Here is a 17,544-nt window from a genome sequence, read left to right as displayed (position 1 = left end):
TAGTGATGCCAGTCAGTGCTGGCTATCACTGCTGCCCATCAATGCCCATCACTGCTGCCCCTTAATGCTCATCACTGCTGCCCATCAATTCCACCCATCAATGCCCATTGGTGCCCATCAGTGCCGCATATCCATCCCACCTATCTGTGCCCACCAGTGCCGCCTATCTGTGCCCAGTGCCCACCAGTGCCACCCATCAGTGCTCATCAGTGCCACATATCAGTGCCCATAAGTGCGGCATGTTCGTGCCTCCTCATCAGTGCCACCTGATCAGTGTTCATAAGTGCCACCTCATCAGTGCCCATCGGTGCAGCCCATCAGTGCCGCCTCATCAGCGCCCATCAGTAAAGGAGAAAAATTACTTATTTACAAAATTTACTGACAGAAACTAAGAAAAACTTTTTTTTTTCAAAATTTTTGGTCTTATTTTTTTTTTTTTTTAGAAAAAAATTTAAAAACCCAGGAGTGATTAAATACCACTAAAAGAAAGCTCTATTTGTGTGAAGAAAATGATAACAATTTCACATGGTTACAGTGTAGCATGACCGCGCAATTGTCATTGAAAGCTGAAAAATGGCTTGGGCAGGAAGGGGGTGTAAGTGCCCAGTATTGAGGTGGTTAAACTTCGCTGTAAAAAAAGAATGTTTGACCTTGTATGGCTCTTATTTTATGATCATTAACCAAGTTGTGCATGACTGGTATACATATAAAATCTGCTACATTACATTCTCTCACCCAGAGGTACACACAGTCTCCAGCAGTTTCTGCAATACTCTAGAGACAGGAGCAGTACATTACCCCCAGGCTAGTTCACTAAAGTGAAGATTGCTGCAAACCAAATAAACTTGTATTAACCAAACCAGCACTTTGACATTGACTGATATTAACTGGGTTTTCTATGATACCTTTAATAGGAAAGTCATATACTGAACTAAAAAAAAAAAAAAAATCTGTGTTTTTTTTAAAAGACAAATTTCTGCATTGCTTAACCCAAAGTAGTACTTATAGAGATCATCGGTAATGCCATTTGTTGTATTATTCAGGACAAACTGATCTTTAATGAGCAAGGTTTACTAGACTTTTCTATGATTAATGGCTGCCATCTGCAGGTATGCCATGGTATTTCTGGTGTACTTTGTATAAATTGAACTAGTATTTCTAAACTTTTTAAAGCCAGGGGCCTTTATCGTCTTCAGCTTTGGGAAACTAATGTGGTCACAAATTACAGCATTCTCCTGGTATTTTAATATCTTGTTTTTTTAGCCTTGTTTGGCATAATGTATATAGTAGGCACTTCTAGAAAGGCTTTTAGCTAAAGCACCTGCTTATAAAAAAATTTCCTCTACTCATACTTTCTGCATGTTAAAGAATTTGTTACCCCAAAGTTTCATCTTCCTGACATGTACTTGTATAAAAAGGTAATCTTCCCTCTTTGTATTGCTTCCTTTGTTTGAAATACCTGGTGAACCTGCTAGTCCTTCTGCTTTTCTATTTCAAACTGACTATGCTAGGCATGAGAGCACAGCGTGGTCAGTTTCTGGCCTGCTCTCCTCCAATGGTCAGACTTCTGCTGACCCCCCCCCAAACTACACAGCCATTCACGGGGAAGACCAGTGTGCTGCTGTTTCTCCTCCTACAGCTCTCCAAGCTCCTTATGCAGCTCAGAACAAAGATTATATGATCACTTATAAAAAAAAAGGGAAAAAGTATTTATAATTGAGATATATATATATATATATATATATATATATATATATATATATATATTAATATATATATATATATATATATACTGTATTTATTGGCGTATAACACTCACTTTTTCACCATGAAAATCGGGTGCAAATAGCGTGTGCGTGTTATACGCCAATACTTCAATTTTAGCGCCGTCAGATTAAATACAGTGAGAATCTCCTGTTTACTTGGCGGCCTCTGTAATAGAAAGTCCCGTCTCCTGGGCCGCCATTGGGCCACTGTTCTGTCTATCATAGGAGATTCTCACTGTATGTAATCTGTCCGCGCTTGTCCCGCCCCCCTCCCTGTCCCCTCTAGGCTGCAGATGGGCATCGATCAGGCTGCATTGAGTCAGTGGTGAGGCTGCTGCATTGATGGCAATGCCGAGGCTGCTAAATTGATGGCAATGGTGAGGCTGCATTAATGTAGACTAATGAGGCTGCATTGATGGCACTTGTGAGGCTGCAGATGGGCACTGACCCTTATTTTGCTTCAAAGTTCCTTATTAAAAATGTAAGTTTTTTTCCTGAAACTTCCATCTTAAAATGAATGTGCGTGTTATATGCCTGTGCGTGTTATACGCCGATAAATACGGTATATATATATATATATATATATATATATATATATATACAAATGTTTTTCATTTCTGTTTGTTGGGGTTGTTTTACAAGGTGAGTGTTCCCACATAATTTAAAGACCCTCAAGCTTGCTGAACAACTGCTAAAAAACATCTTCAAGCGCAGTTATGCATCTTATATAAAGAAGAGGTACTAGAGTCTCATTTTTGTAAGTGTGCGGGGGATAACATATTTTGCACCCATACCATCCATTCTAAAGGCTAGCTCTGACAGACCTCACTTGGTATCTATTTTAAACAAAGGATTTTATAGATTTCCTTTAAAATGGGACCTATACTTCCCTAACATCCTAACACAATGCAGTTAAAAGTATTCAGATCCTCCCCTACCGCCACTCATTCTACTGCTAGAACAAAGCTCCTGCAGAAGGGACACTTGACAGCTGTCAACAGGCAAAGCCGCTGATAAGTTGACAGCAGTCACATGCCTCCCCACTTGCTTAGTCACAGCTCTATAATAGTTGTAGCTTTTCCAACAATTGAGCAGTGGTAGCTGGCATTTTTGTAAAATTTTCACAGCATAACATGGAGGATTATAAATAAGAGGTTATGTAGTGAAGATTTAGGTCTGGTTTAAGCCGCAAACGTATTTGTAAAAATTAGGTGAAACTTTCATTTCAGATACAAAAGTGCAGCAGACAATTATTTCTTGCATGTTTAGCACCAGATATTTACATTTTTGTATACTACTAGTTACTGTTTATTGTAAACTGCTTTTCGCGGAATAAAGTTTCTTAATGCATACATATACACACCTTCATATGCAGACCATATGGTCTGTGGTGTGTGCAATGGTTAATACAATTTCTATATATGCAATTACCTCATTACCTACATACTGTATTAACATTTGAGGCTAGAATCACAATGCAATCATTTTTGGTTAATTAAAATTCTAACAGTTACAGATACTGATAGGGTTGGCTTGGAAGGTATTCCGAAGGGTATACAAGACTCCGATACCTGTAGATTGGTTGGGCATAGATCACATAGAGAAATAATAAGTCAAGAGGACTAAAAAATAAAAGATATTACAGATGCTACTGTACTTGCAAAAAACAGCTTCTGTCATTTTTTTATGGGTTCCATTTCAAATAAAAGATGATTTGCCTTCATTTCTATGATATATGTATGTGGAAGAGGTGTAATACATACCTCTGATGCAAAGTCATTGTATATCGGTGGGTATTTCTGAATTTCAGTTAAGTGTATAAATACTCTGTCAGAGGCCTGGACATCAGCTCTCCTTACTAATGGCCTGTTGGGGACCTGGACATCAACTGTGAAGGCCTGTGGATAGGAGCTTGTCTTCTCTATTCCTCTAGGATCTTCTGATTTCTTATTTAAACTCTGTGGAAGAGAAGCACACATTTATTTAAAGGGAATGTACTGTCTTTTCAATGATATTTTAACATATGCACCACATGTACAAGAAATCTGCTTGATGTATATCTTACAAGTGTCTATTCCTTTTTTTTTTTTTAATCTTGTATAATATGTAATTATATAAGTACATACTGTATATAAATACATGCAGTGGTTTCTCCCAGTAGTAAAATAGATTGAAACTGGTACCCCTGCGCACACGCAATGGTTCCTGTACTTCCGACTAATACAATAACCGCAGCAGCTGAGGAGCACTCAAAAGGCAGCGTTGCAAGACACAGGCCACCTGAAAAGTACGTATAATGCCTCTTTCTTTTTACACAGCGGGTGTTTTTTGTTAGTAACCTCATAGTGACAGGGTTACTTGAATCTACAATTAACTTAATTTAATATAGTAACAAAAATATAGAAGTATGTGATTGGGTATTCTTTGCAAAGGGAAGCTTTACTGTATTTACTAAGCTCTGGAGCAAATGCCCTTGCAGAGTGCACACCTATTTGCATTTGGTAAATCAACCCCTCTGTGTGTAAGCAGCGTTTACAACTGGTTTGCAATCGCTGGCATCTTCCATGCAAATGTAGCCTAATGCAGCGTACACACGGTCGGACTTTTCGACCGGACTGGTCCGACGTGTCAGACAATCCGATCGTGTGTGGGCTTCATCGGACCTTCAGCGGACTTTTCCAGTTGAAAATCTGACGGACTTTAGATTTGGAACATGCTTCAAATCTTTACGTCGTAACTCCGCCGGACCCAGAAATCCCCTTGTCTGTATGCTAGTCCAACGGACAAAAACCGACACTAGGGCAGCTATTGGCTATCAACTTCCTTATTTTAGTCCGGTGTCACGTATGAATCCGTCGGACTTTGGTGTGATCGTGTGTAGCCAAGTCCGTTTGTTAGAAAGTCCATTGGAAGTCCGCCAAAAGTCTGTTGAAAGTCTGTCGGACAGGCTGTCGGACTTTTGTTGCTGAAAAGTCCGCCCGTGTGTACACGGCATAACTGAACAAGCTAAAGTTAAAGTGGGGTTCCACCCAGGGGGTCCATTAAAAAAAAAAAAATTAAAAGTCAGCAGCTACAAATGCTGCAGCTGCTGACTTTTAATTGGACACTTACCTGTCCCTGGGTTCAGCGATGCGGGGGATCGAAGCCCCGCTCGTCCCCCCCCCCTCCGCTCGTCGGCGCCGGCATTTCAACTGTGGGCGCCGGGCTGTGGCTTCACAGCCTGGCACCCACTGCGCATGCGCGAGCGGCGCCGTGATTGGCCTCTCAATCACCTGGGACCTGTAATGGGTCCCAGATGATTGACAGGAGGGAGGGAACAGAGCGAAGCCCTTCTTGTGCCGAGGCGGAAGTGATGTCACCAGCCAAGGCAAAGGAAGAGGCAGACTACGAGGGACCACCTAGCAACAGGCATTTAGAGGTAAGTAAAAAAAAAAAAAAATATCCAAACTTTTTTTGTTTTTTGTTTTTTAATTTTTCAGGTATGTTTGTTTTTTTGGGTGGAACCCCACTTTAAAAGTTGATTGGTTTCCATAAACAGCTTCTCCAGATTCTGGCTGCTCCATTTTTTTTTAAGTAGCCACAGTCTGAATAAAAGGCCTGTCACCTGCCAGCATGCAGCAAAGAAAACCCTTGCTTTTTTGTGGAAGCTGTGGTCACTCTGTAGAGGTCCAACATGCTCCTTGCTGAGCCAGAGCTTTCCAATCAGCTAGGCTCATCCTCCCTGCTGATTGGAGAGCTCTAGTTCTGATTCAGCAGGGGTGCATTTCAGACCTCTGCAGAGATGCCTCTGCTTATACACTCGGAGGACAAGGGTCCTTTTGTTCAGCAAGATGGCAGAGAACAGACTTTTCTACTCAGGATGTGGGTTCTTTCTAAAGGAAAAACAGTAAGACTGTACCTTTTGTTTTGATGAACCTGAAATGTACTTACCTCCATATTGTACATACATGATTACACTGTGTGGATCTGCAATTAACTACTGCTAGAGCATGTGGCAGTTATAGGTTCTATATAAAAGGCGTACTAAATTACACGTTTCTTCTTGTTTGTTCAGTCACAAAAAAATTATATCAGGGCACAGAACTGAAATCTGGTTCTGAGCACAGCATCCTAAGAAGAAAGGTGAGTGTTTTGTTGCTAGTGCAGTGGTTCTCAAGCTTAATAAGGCTCCAATAGATAAATCATTTAAGCAGCTACAGCAGCGATTTCAGCTCTCTAACACCATATTTTACTGATTCTTACAACTGAGACATAATTCCCAGTTACAAAGGTATAACAGATTTTATAGCATTGTCATGGATGTTAAGGGACCTTGGGGACTTGTTGCATGTTGATATGTTGGCACCGTCCAGAATTAGAACAGTACTGGCATTCAGACACCTTTGAGTTAGAGTCCACCCTTCATATTCTTGTTCCCAAAACTCCTGTGGTTTGTGTTCTTGGTGTCATGAAAAGATCATCTTCCCCCTACCAACCAGCAATGGATTGATCAAATGAATATGTATTGGTTGATGGAGAAAAATATCCAATTACTGTACATAGGAGATCTTATACTAAGTTTGAAAAAATATGGGGACAATGGCACGACATTCCGGCCTAGCAACTCTTAAATTAGTCCAAGATAGACTTGTGGATGTTAAGGGACCTTGGGGACGTGTTGCATACGCTTTGGCATTCTCCAGAATTATAACAGTACTGGCTTCCAGTCATCTTTCAGTTAGACTTCACCTTTCATATTCTTATTCCCAAAACCCCTGTGGTTTGTGTTTTTGGTGTCCTGGAAAGATCATCTTCTCCCTACCAACCTGCAATGGATTGATCAAATGAATATTCACAGGCATACCGCATTTTTAAGTACACAATGGGGTTTATTTACTAAAGCTGGAAAGTGCAAAAACAGGCTCACTTCTGCATAGAAACCAATGAGCTTCCAGGTTTTATTACCAAAGCTTAATTGAACAAGCTGGGGTTAGAACCTCATTGGTTTCAATGCAGAAGTGAGCCTGATTTTGCACTTTCCAGCTTTAGTAAATAAACCCCATTGCGTACTTAAAAGTGGAGTATGCCTGTATTGGTCGATAGAGAAGAATATCTAATTACTGTACTTAGTGAAACTTATACTAGGGGACAATGGCTCAAGACCCCGGCCTAGCAACTCTTGAATTGGTCCAAGATAGACTTATCCCTTGTTCTTATACATCTCTATTGCAAGTATATAAGGGTCAAGGTGTTGAGCTGAAAGTTCCCTTTGCACTTATGCCCCGTACACACGGTCGGACTTTGTTCGGACATTCCGACAACAAAATCCATGGATTTTTTTCCGACGGATGTTGGCTCAAACTTGTCTTGCATACACACGGTCACACAAAGTTGTTGGAAAATCCGATCGTTCTAAACGCGGTGACGTAAAACACGTATGTCGGGACTATAAACGGGGCAGTGGCCAATAGCTTTCATCTCTTTATTTATTCTGAGCATGCGTGGCACTTTGTCCGTCGGATTTGTGTACACACAATTGGAATTTCCGACAACGGATTTTGTTGTCGGAAAATTTTATCTCTTACTCTCCAACTTTGTGTGTCGGAAAATCCGATAGAAAATGTCCGATGGAGCCCACACACGGTCGGAATTTCCGACAACACGCTCCGATCGGACATTTTCCATCGGAAAATCCGACCGTGTGTACGGGGCATTATTGTATTATGACAGGAAGCAATACTTTTGACTGTCTGTAACTGTACACTGTTGGAGTATATCATGAGTTGTAACACAACATGAGTTGAATAATGGATTTTTCACACAGTGCTGTACATTTTTATGTTTAAAAAAAAAAACATACAAAAAAAAGAAATAGAATATATCTACCTGTAGCAAAGCTTCCATTTTCTGACGTTTAGCAGGACTCCTGTATCCAGGACCTATAGCACTTATTAATGGAGGAATCTCCTCATCAAGATACTGTCTCTCTACATGATCCGAGCTTTGCAATGTGGCATCTCCTATTAACCTAAAAGATTACAAGACCTGTTTATAGGAAAATTCCAGTTCTGATCAAAATCACTTAGCAACATAATGTGGCCTTCTCAGGATTCCTGAACTGAACACTTGTCCTAGGTCAATAAGTATTGAAGCCATTTGATCAGCATGAAAGCTAGGCAACAAATATTTTCAAGAGAAGAAGTTAGCAATAGCTGCCTCATATTATCTCAATACATGTCGGATTCAGTGGCGGCTGTTTTTTTTGTTTTTGCGGTGGCTTCTCTCCAGGCTGCTTTCTCGTTTCTCCTGCGTTTCCTCCCTCCTCCTCCTGGTGGCCAATCTGATCGGATCTCCTTTTGGCCAATATGGTGACGGGTCTCATGACCTGCTTCCTGATTGGCCGGGAGGAGAATATTCATTCGCTATTGTCACACAACTGGATGGGCTTTGCGCGCAGTGCTCTGCACCCTAAGCCCACCCTTTTTTGAAGTCTATTCAAGCCTCTGGCTCTAATCACATGCAGCAAAAAAAAAAAAGCCAGATTGGAATCCATGTAGATCAGGGGGCCGGACACATGGATATGGGAGGTGGCACCCGTGCACCCCTAATGGACAGGCCGCCACTGGTCAGATGTATTCTAACTAATGCTGGAACTGTAAATTAAAGTATATCTAAAGTCAAACTCTTTGTTTTTCCTTTTTGGATAGAGTATGGTATGGTTAAAATATATGTGCCATTGGGGAGATTTCCCTTCACTTCCTGTCCTGGACACACAAAGTGAGAGGGAATCCCTCCAAAATGAGATAAATTCCCTCTTTGACAGTTGTTACTGTAACACCAGTAAGCAGGTACGTAAAATGTTACTGGCATTTTACACTGGGTGTTAATGGTTGGTAAAATATACTTTTCAGTTCCCCCATGCTAACATGCTTTCCACTTTATTCCTCTGCTGGAGACAACTGAAAACCTTAGATTTCCCATCACTTTCTGTCCTGCTGAGAGTTAGTACCAGGGCCAGTAGGGAGGGTGATTTCCAAGTGAGGCAGGTGTCCTAACCCTTCCCTACATAATTTAAAGCTTACCCTTTTAGGAAAACTTACACAAACATTAAGAAAATGAAGGCCTTTTAACATTACACACCATTACTAAAATATTGTATTATATTGATATAGGATGAACATAAAAAAGGGGTTAAATACCTTCTGAGGTCATCTGATACAGGATTTCCTTCTACTTCTGTCTGTGATTTACTTAAAATGTCTGGGCACTCAGCTGGATATTGTCTAAATATTATCCTCAGTTCATCAGCCAGCATATCGCCGATCCTCAGATTGGGGCAAGAAACACTTTTCTACAATGATTCAACATTTAACATAGATATTACTGATAGCTCTTTTCGGTAGATACTGTGATATCATAACAAATCTGCATATTTATTATCAGGGATATGTCATTATTGGGTTATTAACCACTTCCCTACCCGGCCATAGTAATATGATGTCCACAGATGGGATCTCCCATCCTGGGTGGACGTCATATGACGGCCTGGGCTTCCCGGCCAGTTAGGGGGCGCGCGCGCGCCGCATTGCTCTGGACCCGGTACGTGTACCCGGAGGCCGCGATGTCCGCCGGGCACCCGCGATTGCCCGTTAACCGGGCCGGACCGTGGATCTGTGTGTGTAAACACACAGATCCACGTCCTGTCAGTTGTGAGGAGAGCGATCTGTGTTCCTAGTACAGTGGAACACTGATTGGTCTCCTCCCCTTGTACGTCCCTACAGTTAGAATCACTCCCTTAGGAAACATATTTAACCCCTTGTGTTCCCCTAGTGGTTAACCCCTTCACTGCCTGTCACATTTACACAGTAATCAATGCAATTTTATAGCATTGATCGCTGTATAAATGTGAATGGTCCCAAAAACTGTGTCAAAAGTGTCCGATGTGTCCGCCATAATGTCGCAGTCACGAAAAAAAATTGCGATCGCCGCTATTACTAGTAAAAGAAAATAAATAAATATTTTTTCTTTTAAAATGTCATAAATCTATCCCGTATTTTGTAGACGCTATAACTTTTGCGCAAACCAATCAATATACGCTTATTGCGATTTTTTTTACCAAAAATATGTAGAAGAATACGTATCGGCCGAAACTGAGGAAAAAATTTGTTTAAAAAAAAAAAAATTGGGATATTTATTATAGCAACAAGTAAAAAATATTGTGTTTTTTTCAAAATTGTCGCTCTTCTTTTGTTTATAGCGCAAAAAATAAAAACCGCAGAGGTGATCAAATAACACCAAAAGAAAGCTCTATTTGTGGGGAAAAAAGGACGTCAATTGTGTTTGGGTACAACGTCGCAGGACCGCGCAATTGTCGTTTAAAGTCAGTGACAGCGCTGAAAACTAAAAATTGGTCTGGGAAGGAAGGGGGTGAAAATGCCCTGTATTGAACCGGTTAAACCCAAAACCAAAAATGTAATATATTGCAATCCTTAGATGTGGTGGCTAAATTAGTTTTTTAGGCTTTTTTTCCCTCTGTTTTCCCCTGTTGATCTCGCCAGTAACACACCTCCTATATTAGAGTGCCATCTCTCTGGATGAAGGAGCACAGGGGCACTTTTGGACAGCACACATATGCATCTATGGCTGTCTGAGGTTGTGTGCTGAGAGCATGCTCACTATGAGCTCCCAGCATACTGACTGAGCTTTCACAGACAGCTCTCAGTCTCAGAGTCTGATTTGTAGCCAGTGGGATGAGCTCCCGATCATGAGAGCCAATCACAGCAGTCACATGATTGTCATGAATCTGCTGTAATACTTTCATGCCCTGTCTCTCTGCTTACCTCTGGTCTGTGTATCATCCTTAGGGCCTGCACTCTCACACCCGCATGGTTAAGTAATCTTCCCTCAGCATGGCTCCACCTTAGCCTCTACAGGATACACTATTTAACACCATGCTGTCCAAGCCTGCCTTGCTGATCAATATTGTGTGTTTGGCTTCCTGTGTGTGTCATGCCGTGTGCTCTACATCTGATCCTGTTTACCGACCTTGACTTGTTCTTGAGTGTCTCTGTCTGCTTCATATACCGACCTTTGGCGTTTTCTTTGACTATCCCTGCCTGCTTGTTGCTCTGACCTTTTGGCTTATCTCCTCACTATCCCTTGTTGTCCCGGTTTACTGCTTCCTTTCTATCCTCCAGTAACCTACTGTGAGCGTGACCCTGGGGGCCGCGACCTGGAGCCAGTTGCAGTGCAGTCCATCCTCACCATCAGGGGCTCTGGTGAACACCTGCTGGCTCTTAGATTCCGCACCCTGGGGAATCTCATGCTCTAGCTTCCAGTGTGATCCTTGTTGGTGCTCCAGGGGATCTGCTTTCCTGAACCACCCAGAGCTCCATTTGCAGCAGTCAGCCGTAGGGTCCACTCCCTTAGGGGTGCACTCCTGACCCCAATGGGGTGCATTTGTCACCTGGCTTCAGGTGACCTGACAATGATAAAGAAGCCCCACCACTTTCTGGGCATTAAAACTCATTTAAAGGGCTGCCGAAAGGCAGTGTGAGGGGTGTGAATAAAGAATGTATACAAAATACTACACACAATTCAGCTTCCTTTGATAAATGAGCACAGCACATTTCACAGTTCACACACTGAATGAGGTCTAAATGAGGGAGATTCTCCATTCAGGGCCACCAGTCCAACATATATTATTGGTATTGGCCCAGAGGCTCCTTGACTGATGTGTGTTCTTTCTATACTCCATAACATGTATCTACACAAAAATGGATTTATGAAAACGAATACCTTACAAATCTATGGGAATGCAGAATAAGCTTAAAGTAGAGTAGATAACCTTCAAGTCAAATGCATCTGTCAATGAGTTCTGAATTAATTCAAAAGTATCTCAAACGGAGGCCATGGACACAATCCCACAGTCCGTCGAGATAGGCCCTAAAATAATTTTCAAGTAGGTTCTACGTAGATAAACAACCTTAATTAATGTGCACTTGGCATAACCATTTTCTTCTTCTGTGTTCTGCTCTTCCTCGTGTCTGAATGAACATGGGGTTGTCACAGCTTCACCTGTCAGAAAACAGTAAGATATATTTGGTAATGTGCTAGATGACAACCTGTGCTCCTTATAACAACAGTATGCGTGTCTTTTCCTAATTAAGCTAAGCTCAAACACCAGCAAAAGTCGTCCATCCTACAATTATGACAAATCAAGGGCAGACATAAAATAGATAAGGTGTTATTAAAACCTTTATGAATTGAATGTTCCAGCCAAATGACTAGACATGTGCAAAACAAAAATTTTTATTTTGTTTAGTTTTGGGTCGATTCTTTAAGTTACTAACTTAGTTACATTGCATTCTAAACTAAATTTGTTTTGTTTTGTTTATGTGTTTTTGACCGGTTTAAAATTTTTCCAATGAATTTGAAATGGTATTGGAAACGGATTAAAATCTAAAATATAGAAACAATCCGAATTCATTGTGAAGAATAGCTGGTTCTATTCTATTCAAAATTAGAATTTTAGAGGAGGGTTATATTTTTTCGACTTTATTCTATTCTACTGTATTCGAATTTTGGAAGATGGCTATATTCTTTTTGTCTATTCTATTCAAAATTCGAGTTTCAGAAGATGGCTATATTCTTTCTATGTTATTATATTCTGTTCGAAGTTTGAATTTTAGAAGACGGGTATATTCTTTCTATTCTATTCTATTCGAAATTCTAATTTTGGAAGATGGCTATATTCTTTCTATTTTATTCTATTCTATTAGAAATTAGAATTTTGGAAGATGGCTACATTCTTTCTATTTTATTCTATTGTATTCAAACTTTCGGAAGACAGCTATATTCTTTCTATTCTATTTTTTTAAATGCTATTCTATGCTTTTCTATTCTATTCTTTTTTTTACTATTCTATTTTATTCAATTCTTTTATTGTCTATTTTGTTTTATTCTATTCTTTTCAAAATTCGAATTTCGAAAGACGGCTATATTCTAATACACACAACGGTCTTCGAAGGAAATGAGCAATAGTCAGCAATATGTTTACATTTCAAATTTGGTTTCAAATTCGATTAGATTTCTGATAATAAAACTTGTTTGGTTATTTTGGATTCATTAAAATTCGTTACTATTGTAATTCGGAAATTCGGATACATCCAAAGCTCTGAATAATGTAAATTTTGTCCAAATTTCAATTAGTAACGAACCGCACAACGTCTACAAACGACCTTTTGTGTCTTTCTAGTACGTTTCTAATTGAATTGTACTTTAATCCAACACAAAAAAATAACAATAGAAGAAGCTTAGGCTCAGTGTAGCAGAATATCCAACTCTGTTTTGTGGCAGTAGGATCAGCAAGTGAGAGATGTTTATGAAAAGGTAGTGTTAGGCAAAACTTTTTTTGTTAAGGTGATCACATTAAAGTGTCAGTGATCACCAACTTGACACCAGTATGTTCTTGTCTCAGATCCTAAACTATGGCCATACTGTCATTAATATCCTGGTCAACGCAATGATGAGTGTACCATTAACAAACATACTTGGGTACAGGCTTTGCACATCTTCCTAAAGCATTTAAAAGTCACAAAAATACTTACATTGTACATTCTTTGTGAATGTACTGTAGTCTTCGAGTTTGGGAAACAATTTATGTACCTTCTCTAAATCCAGTCCCTGTATACTTTTAATCTTAAAAAAAGGCATAAAAACAGTGTTTATTTTATTTTATAAGGAATGCAATTTTACACTGCCCTGTTTTTTATCAGGCAACAAAAATAGGCAATTTATTGCTAATCATGCCTTCAGGCTAATTTAATAATGAGAGTCTGAAGGATGATCAATGACCCATGACTGAACAGATTTCATCTTTAACTGACTTCAATTAAAAGGAATCCACTAAATGCTTTTGTTACCTCAGTTTGCATTTTAGCTTTTCTCTTTTTAACTGTTTTATCAAATAAGGCTGTTGGTGCCTTAAAACACAGAGTTTGATTCACAAAACCTGCTATGCAAGAATAAAAAAGGCCGTGGCACCTATAGTATTACAGTACTAACAAATCAGATGTTAATTTTTAATTTAATATGTCTGCACAAAAAAATAGCAGCTGGGATCAGATTAAATGCAATGGGAATTTTCTGCAGCTGCCATTTTTATACTACAAGTCAGAAAATAAAAACGAGCATCCAATTGGTTGCAATGAGCAACTAATTGTCAGTGATGGTCCCAGCCCTTCCTTCTCTGAGCTGGCTGCTCAGCTGTCAGCTAATTGCCAGCTCCTATCTCTCCACAGTTACTCAGCTGATGATGAAATCCTGCTCGTCAGTCCTGCCTACTTAAGCCGTCCAGTCAAGAGGAGCTCTGCCTTCGCCTTAGTCAACATCACAGAGACGCTCTCCTGCATTCCTGTTAAAAGACTTGCATGGCTGACATCCCTTCTGGCTCCAGATCCTGCTTGCTGTTTTACTACGCTCATCTCCGGCTCCCTGACGTTTGGCTTGTCTGACTATCTGTTCCGGTTCCTGAACTCTGGCTATGTTTTGACTACGTTTGTTCTATTTACTTTTATTATTAAACAAGTGTGAGCAAACTGTACTTCTGTCTCGGTCTGATTTCATGGCTTCTGACACTAATACAGTTCTCATTGAATGTCTATCATCAAATAATAATAATAATATACATTATTTATCTTACTTACTTGCATCAGATCTGTTTCTCTTTGGACTTTTTTAACAGCAGTGTCTGGTCTGCCCAATCGTATAAAATATTCCATGGTAAAAGATTGTTTAGAGAATTTACATAGGACCCTTTTTTTGTCTGTGCGCTGAGAAAACTGGGCAGTTTGCTCCACAGTCACCTCATCAGGTTCATTTCCTTCCAACTCCTTTATTTCAGCAATTAGATGATGCCGGGCTGAAAAAACATTAAAGCTACAAAAAAAAAAAAAAAAAAGTACTATTGAACAATCATAGATGTACAGTATGAGGAACAATGACAAGCCACCAACTCTATAACTGACGTGTATATTTTGTATTTTCTAATAATTATTAGTGACTTATGAAGGCAGCATAAGGACCTTATTGCTTTGCAGAGCTGGGGTCCCTGTGTTTAAATCATTCCACTATCTTTATGGGGGATATATGTTGTCAGTGCTTGAGTGGGTTTCCATCGTTGTTTATGGTTGTTTGTTTCAGGTCTATATAGACCAATGGAATTTCAAAGTAAACTAAATATGCCAAACAGACTCTGGGGATATCAAAAAGAGTGTCTATGACGCCCTTAAGCCAGCCATACATGGATTGAAATTTGTCTGTTTCAGCAGGGACCAAATTTTGTTTTTAGCAGGGACGAATTTTAATCTATATATGGAGACATTGGTTGTACAGAAGTCGATCTACTTCTGTACAACCAGCCTGTCGGATAAATATCATTTGATCAGTGCCACTGGCTATAGCCTGCAGTGCTGATCAGTGTATTCTGATGGCGGGGAAGTCTCCCCACTGTCTCAACATAATAGTTCAGTAGGACAGACTCGATGTGGATGGTGGAATAGGGTCAGGTTTTTTCTTCAACCTGCTGGTTGAAAGAAAAAAATTGAGTCATCTATAGACTGCTTGAAGAATCTTGACGTACCACCACATGGCAAGTGTCAGTGCGAATGACAGATTAATGTAACTTTTGGAAACAGGTACATGAATTTGGGGCAAGAGCTGTGTGCAAAGACACACTGAGGCCATACGGACACTCCATCCTTAGTGCAGCTGAGCTTCCTCCCTGCCACTGCAGCGGATTTTTGTAGCTGGACGGGTGTAGCCTAATAGGATTCAGAAACACTAATTCCCCATCAGGTCTGCTGCTCTTGTGATTGACACTAAACAGTGGATAGAAGCCATTGACAACAGACCACCTGCTAATGGCTACAGAGTCTGCTCACTGCCTGCTGTCGATCACTAGGAGAGAGCGGACCTGATGGGGAGCTAGTCCCTCTGTCCAGTAGCTCCATCCACTTCCGGCATCACTAGTTGCTAAGAGTCTGTCAGCTTCCCCCACAGCACAGGAAAATTGCAACTGTGGGGGTATTTCTTGGGGGATAGGGGGCAGAGGATGGAAGATTTCAAGTAAGAGCAGCCATCAGCACACAGGACACTCATCATTCATATACAGTAAGTACCACCCCTGGTGCTGATTAAAAAGAAATTAATCTCTAAACTTCAGCTTTAATTGTTTAACTGCTTCCCGCCTGGCCTATAGACAAATGACGCAGGGAGTGACATTCGCTGTTCTGGGTGGACGTGATATGCCGTCCTCCCTAGAATGTGCCTCACAGAAGCCCCGCGATTCGGCGCAATCTGTCACTCGTTGTGTTCACTGGACACAGCCGATAACAGATCACTGTAACGGGCTGCTATTGGTACCATGTGATTGCTGCAGATCACATGACAATTGTACACAATGGATGACTTCCATTCATGCCATTCATTGTGTACTATTGTGTTGCTAGCTGTGATTCTTCACAGTGATCAAATGGTACAGACAGGGTCAATCACAGCCTATCTGTACCATGTGATTAGCTATGGCCAATCACAGACAATCACAACAATACACTGTGAATGAATCAATTTTATAAAGTAAAAATGGTTGTTTATAACAGTGATATTCACTGTTATAAGCGATCATATTGTGTGAACAAAAAACAATCCTGATCACCCCTCTGGAGAAGTACAGTGTTACTATGGTTAAGAAAAAGTTATAAAAAAGAAAAAAAATGTACAAAAAGTAAAAAAAAAAAATACAATTTTTTTTTTACATACTGCCACTAGTCAGTGCCTCTGATCAACGCCACACCAATTATATGATGATGCTGTATTGCACTGGTGACAGTATGTATTGTAATTTTTTTTTTTTTTTAATTCCTTTGTTTTCCAAAAAAATTGTGACAAAATATTACAACTTCAAAAAACTCACCATGCCTCTTGCTTGATTGATTGATTTTCAGATAAATATACACAGTACCATAATTTGTATACTCTATAACTTTCCTATAGACTAAATAATACACACTGATTTGGGTTATTTTCACCAAAGAAATGTAGCAGAATACATTTTGCCCTAAATTTATGAAGAATAATTATGTATTTGCAAAATCTTACAACAGAAACAAATAAAACAAGTTTTTTTTCTAAAGTGATACTAAAGTCTAGTTTTTTTTTGTTTTTTTTTTAGTTCAAAAAAACAAACATGTTATTCTTACCTGCTGTGTGCAGTTGTTTTGCACAGAGCAGCCCAGATCCTCCTCTTCTCGGGTCCCTCTTCTCTGCTCCTGCCCCCTCCCTCCTCTTGAGTGCCCCTATAGCAAGCAGCTTGCTATGGGGGCACCCGAGCCGAGCCACAACTCCGTGTGTCCATTCAGACACATAGCCATGGCCCCATCCCCTCTCTCTCCTCATTGGCTGACTGACTTTGATTGACAGCAGCGAGAGCCAATGGCACTGCGCTGCTGTCTCATTCAATGAGGAGGGGAGTCTCAGGCAGCTGAGACTGTCCTGCAACATTGCTGGATCTAGATGGGGTCAAGTAAGTATTAGGGGGGCTAAGGGGGGCTGTTGCACACAGAAGGCTTTTTATCTTAATGCATTGAATGCATTAGGATAAAAACCCTTCTGCCTTTACGACCACTTTAATTTTGGGTCTTTTTTTGTTTATTTAGCAAAAAATAAAAAACCCAGGAGTGATTAAATACCACCAAAAAAAAACTCTAATTGTGTGAACAAAATGATGAAAAAATTAATT

General features: G+C 40.2%; 1 protein-coding gene across 1 annotated transcript in view; it reads right to left on the bottom strand.

The window, feature by feature from the left end:
- CCDC87 (coiled-coil domain containing 87) overlaps nucleotides 1–17,544 on the bottom strand; it is a 111,502-nt gene that overhangs the window by 60,763 nt on the left and 33,195 nt on the right. The window contains exons 6-11 of the mRNA XM_073620397.1: nucleotides 14,453–14,684; nucleotides 13,355–13,445; nucleotides 11,731–11,822; nucleotides 8,945–9,096; nucleotides 7,632–7,773; nucleotides 3,530–3,724 (exon numbers count right to left, since the gene is read on the bottom strand). Of these exons, the coding sequence (XP_073476498.1) occupies nucleotides 3,530–3,724; nucleotides 7,632–7,773; nucleotides 8,945–9,096; nucleotides 11,731–11,822; nucleotides 13,355–13,445; nucleotides 14,453–14,684 (904 nt within the window). The remainder of the gene's footprint in view (nucleotides 1–3,529; nucleotides 3,725–7,631; nucleotides 7,774–8,944; nucleotides 9,097–11,730; nucleotides 11,823–13,354; nucleotides 13,446–14,452; nucleotides 14,685–17,544) is intronic.

The sequence above is a fragment of the Aquarana catesbeiana genome, linkage group LG03 (assembly GCF_042186555.1).
Source record: "Aquarana catesbeiana isolate 2022-GZ linkage group LG03, ASM4218655v1, whole genome shotgun sequence".
Classification (NCBI taxonomy): domain Eukaryota; kingdom Metazoa; phylum Chordata; class Amphibia; order Anura; family Ranidae; genus Aquarana; species Aquarana catesbeiana.
This window is presented reverse-complemented; position numbering and strand designations above follow the sequence as displayed.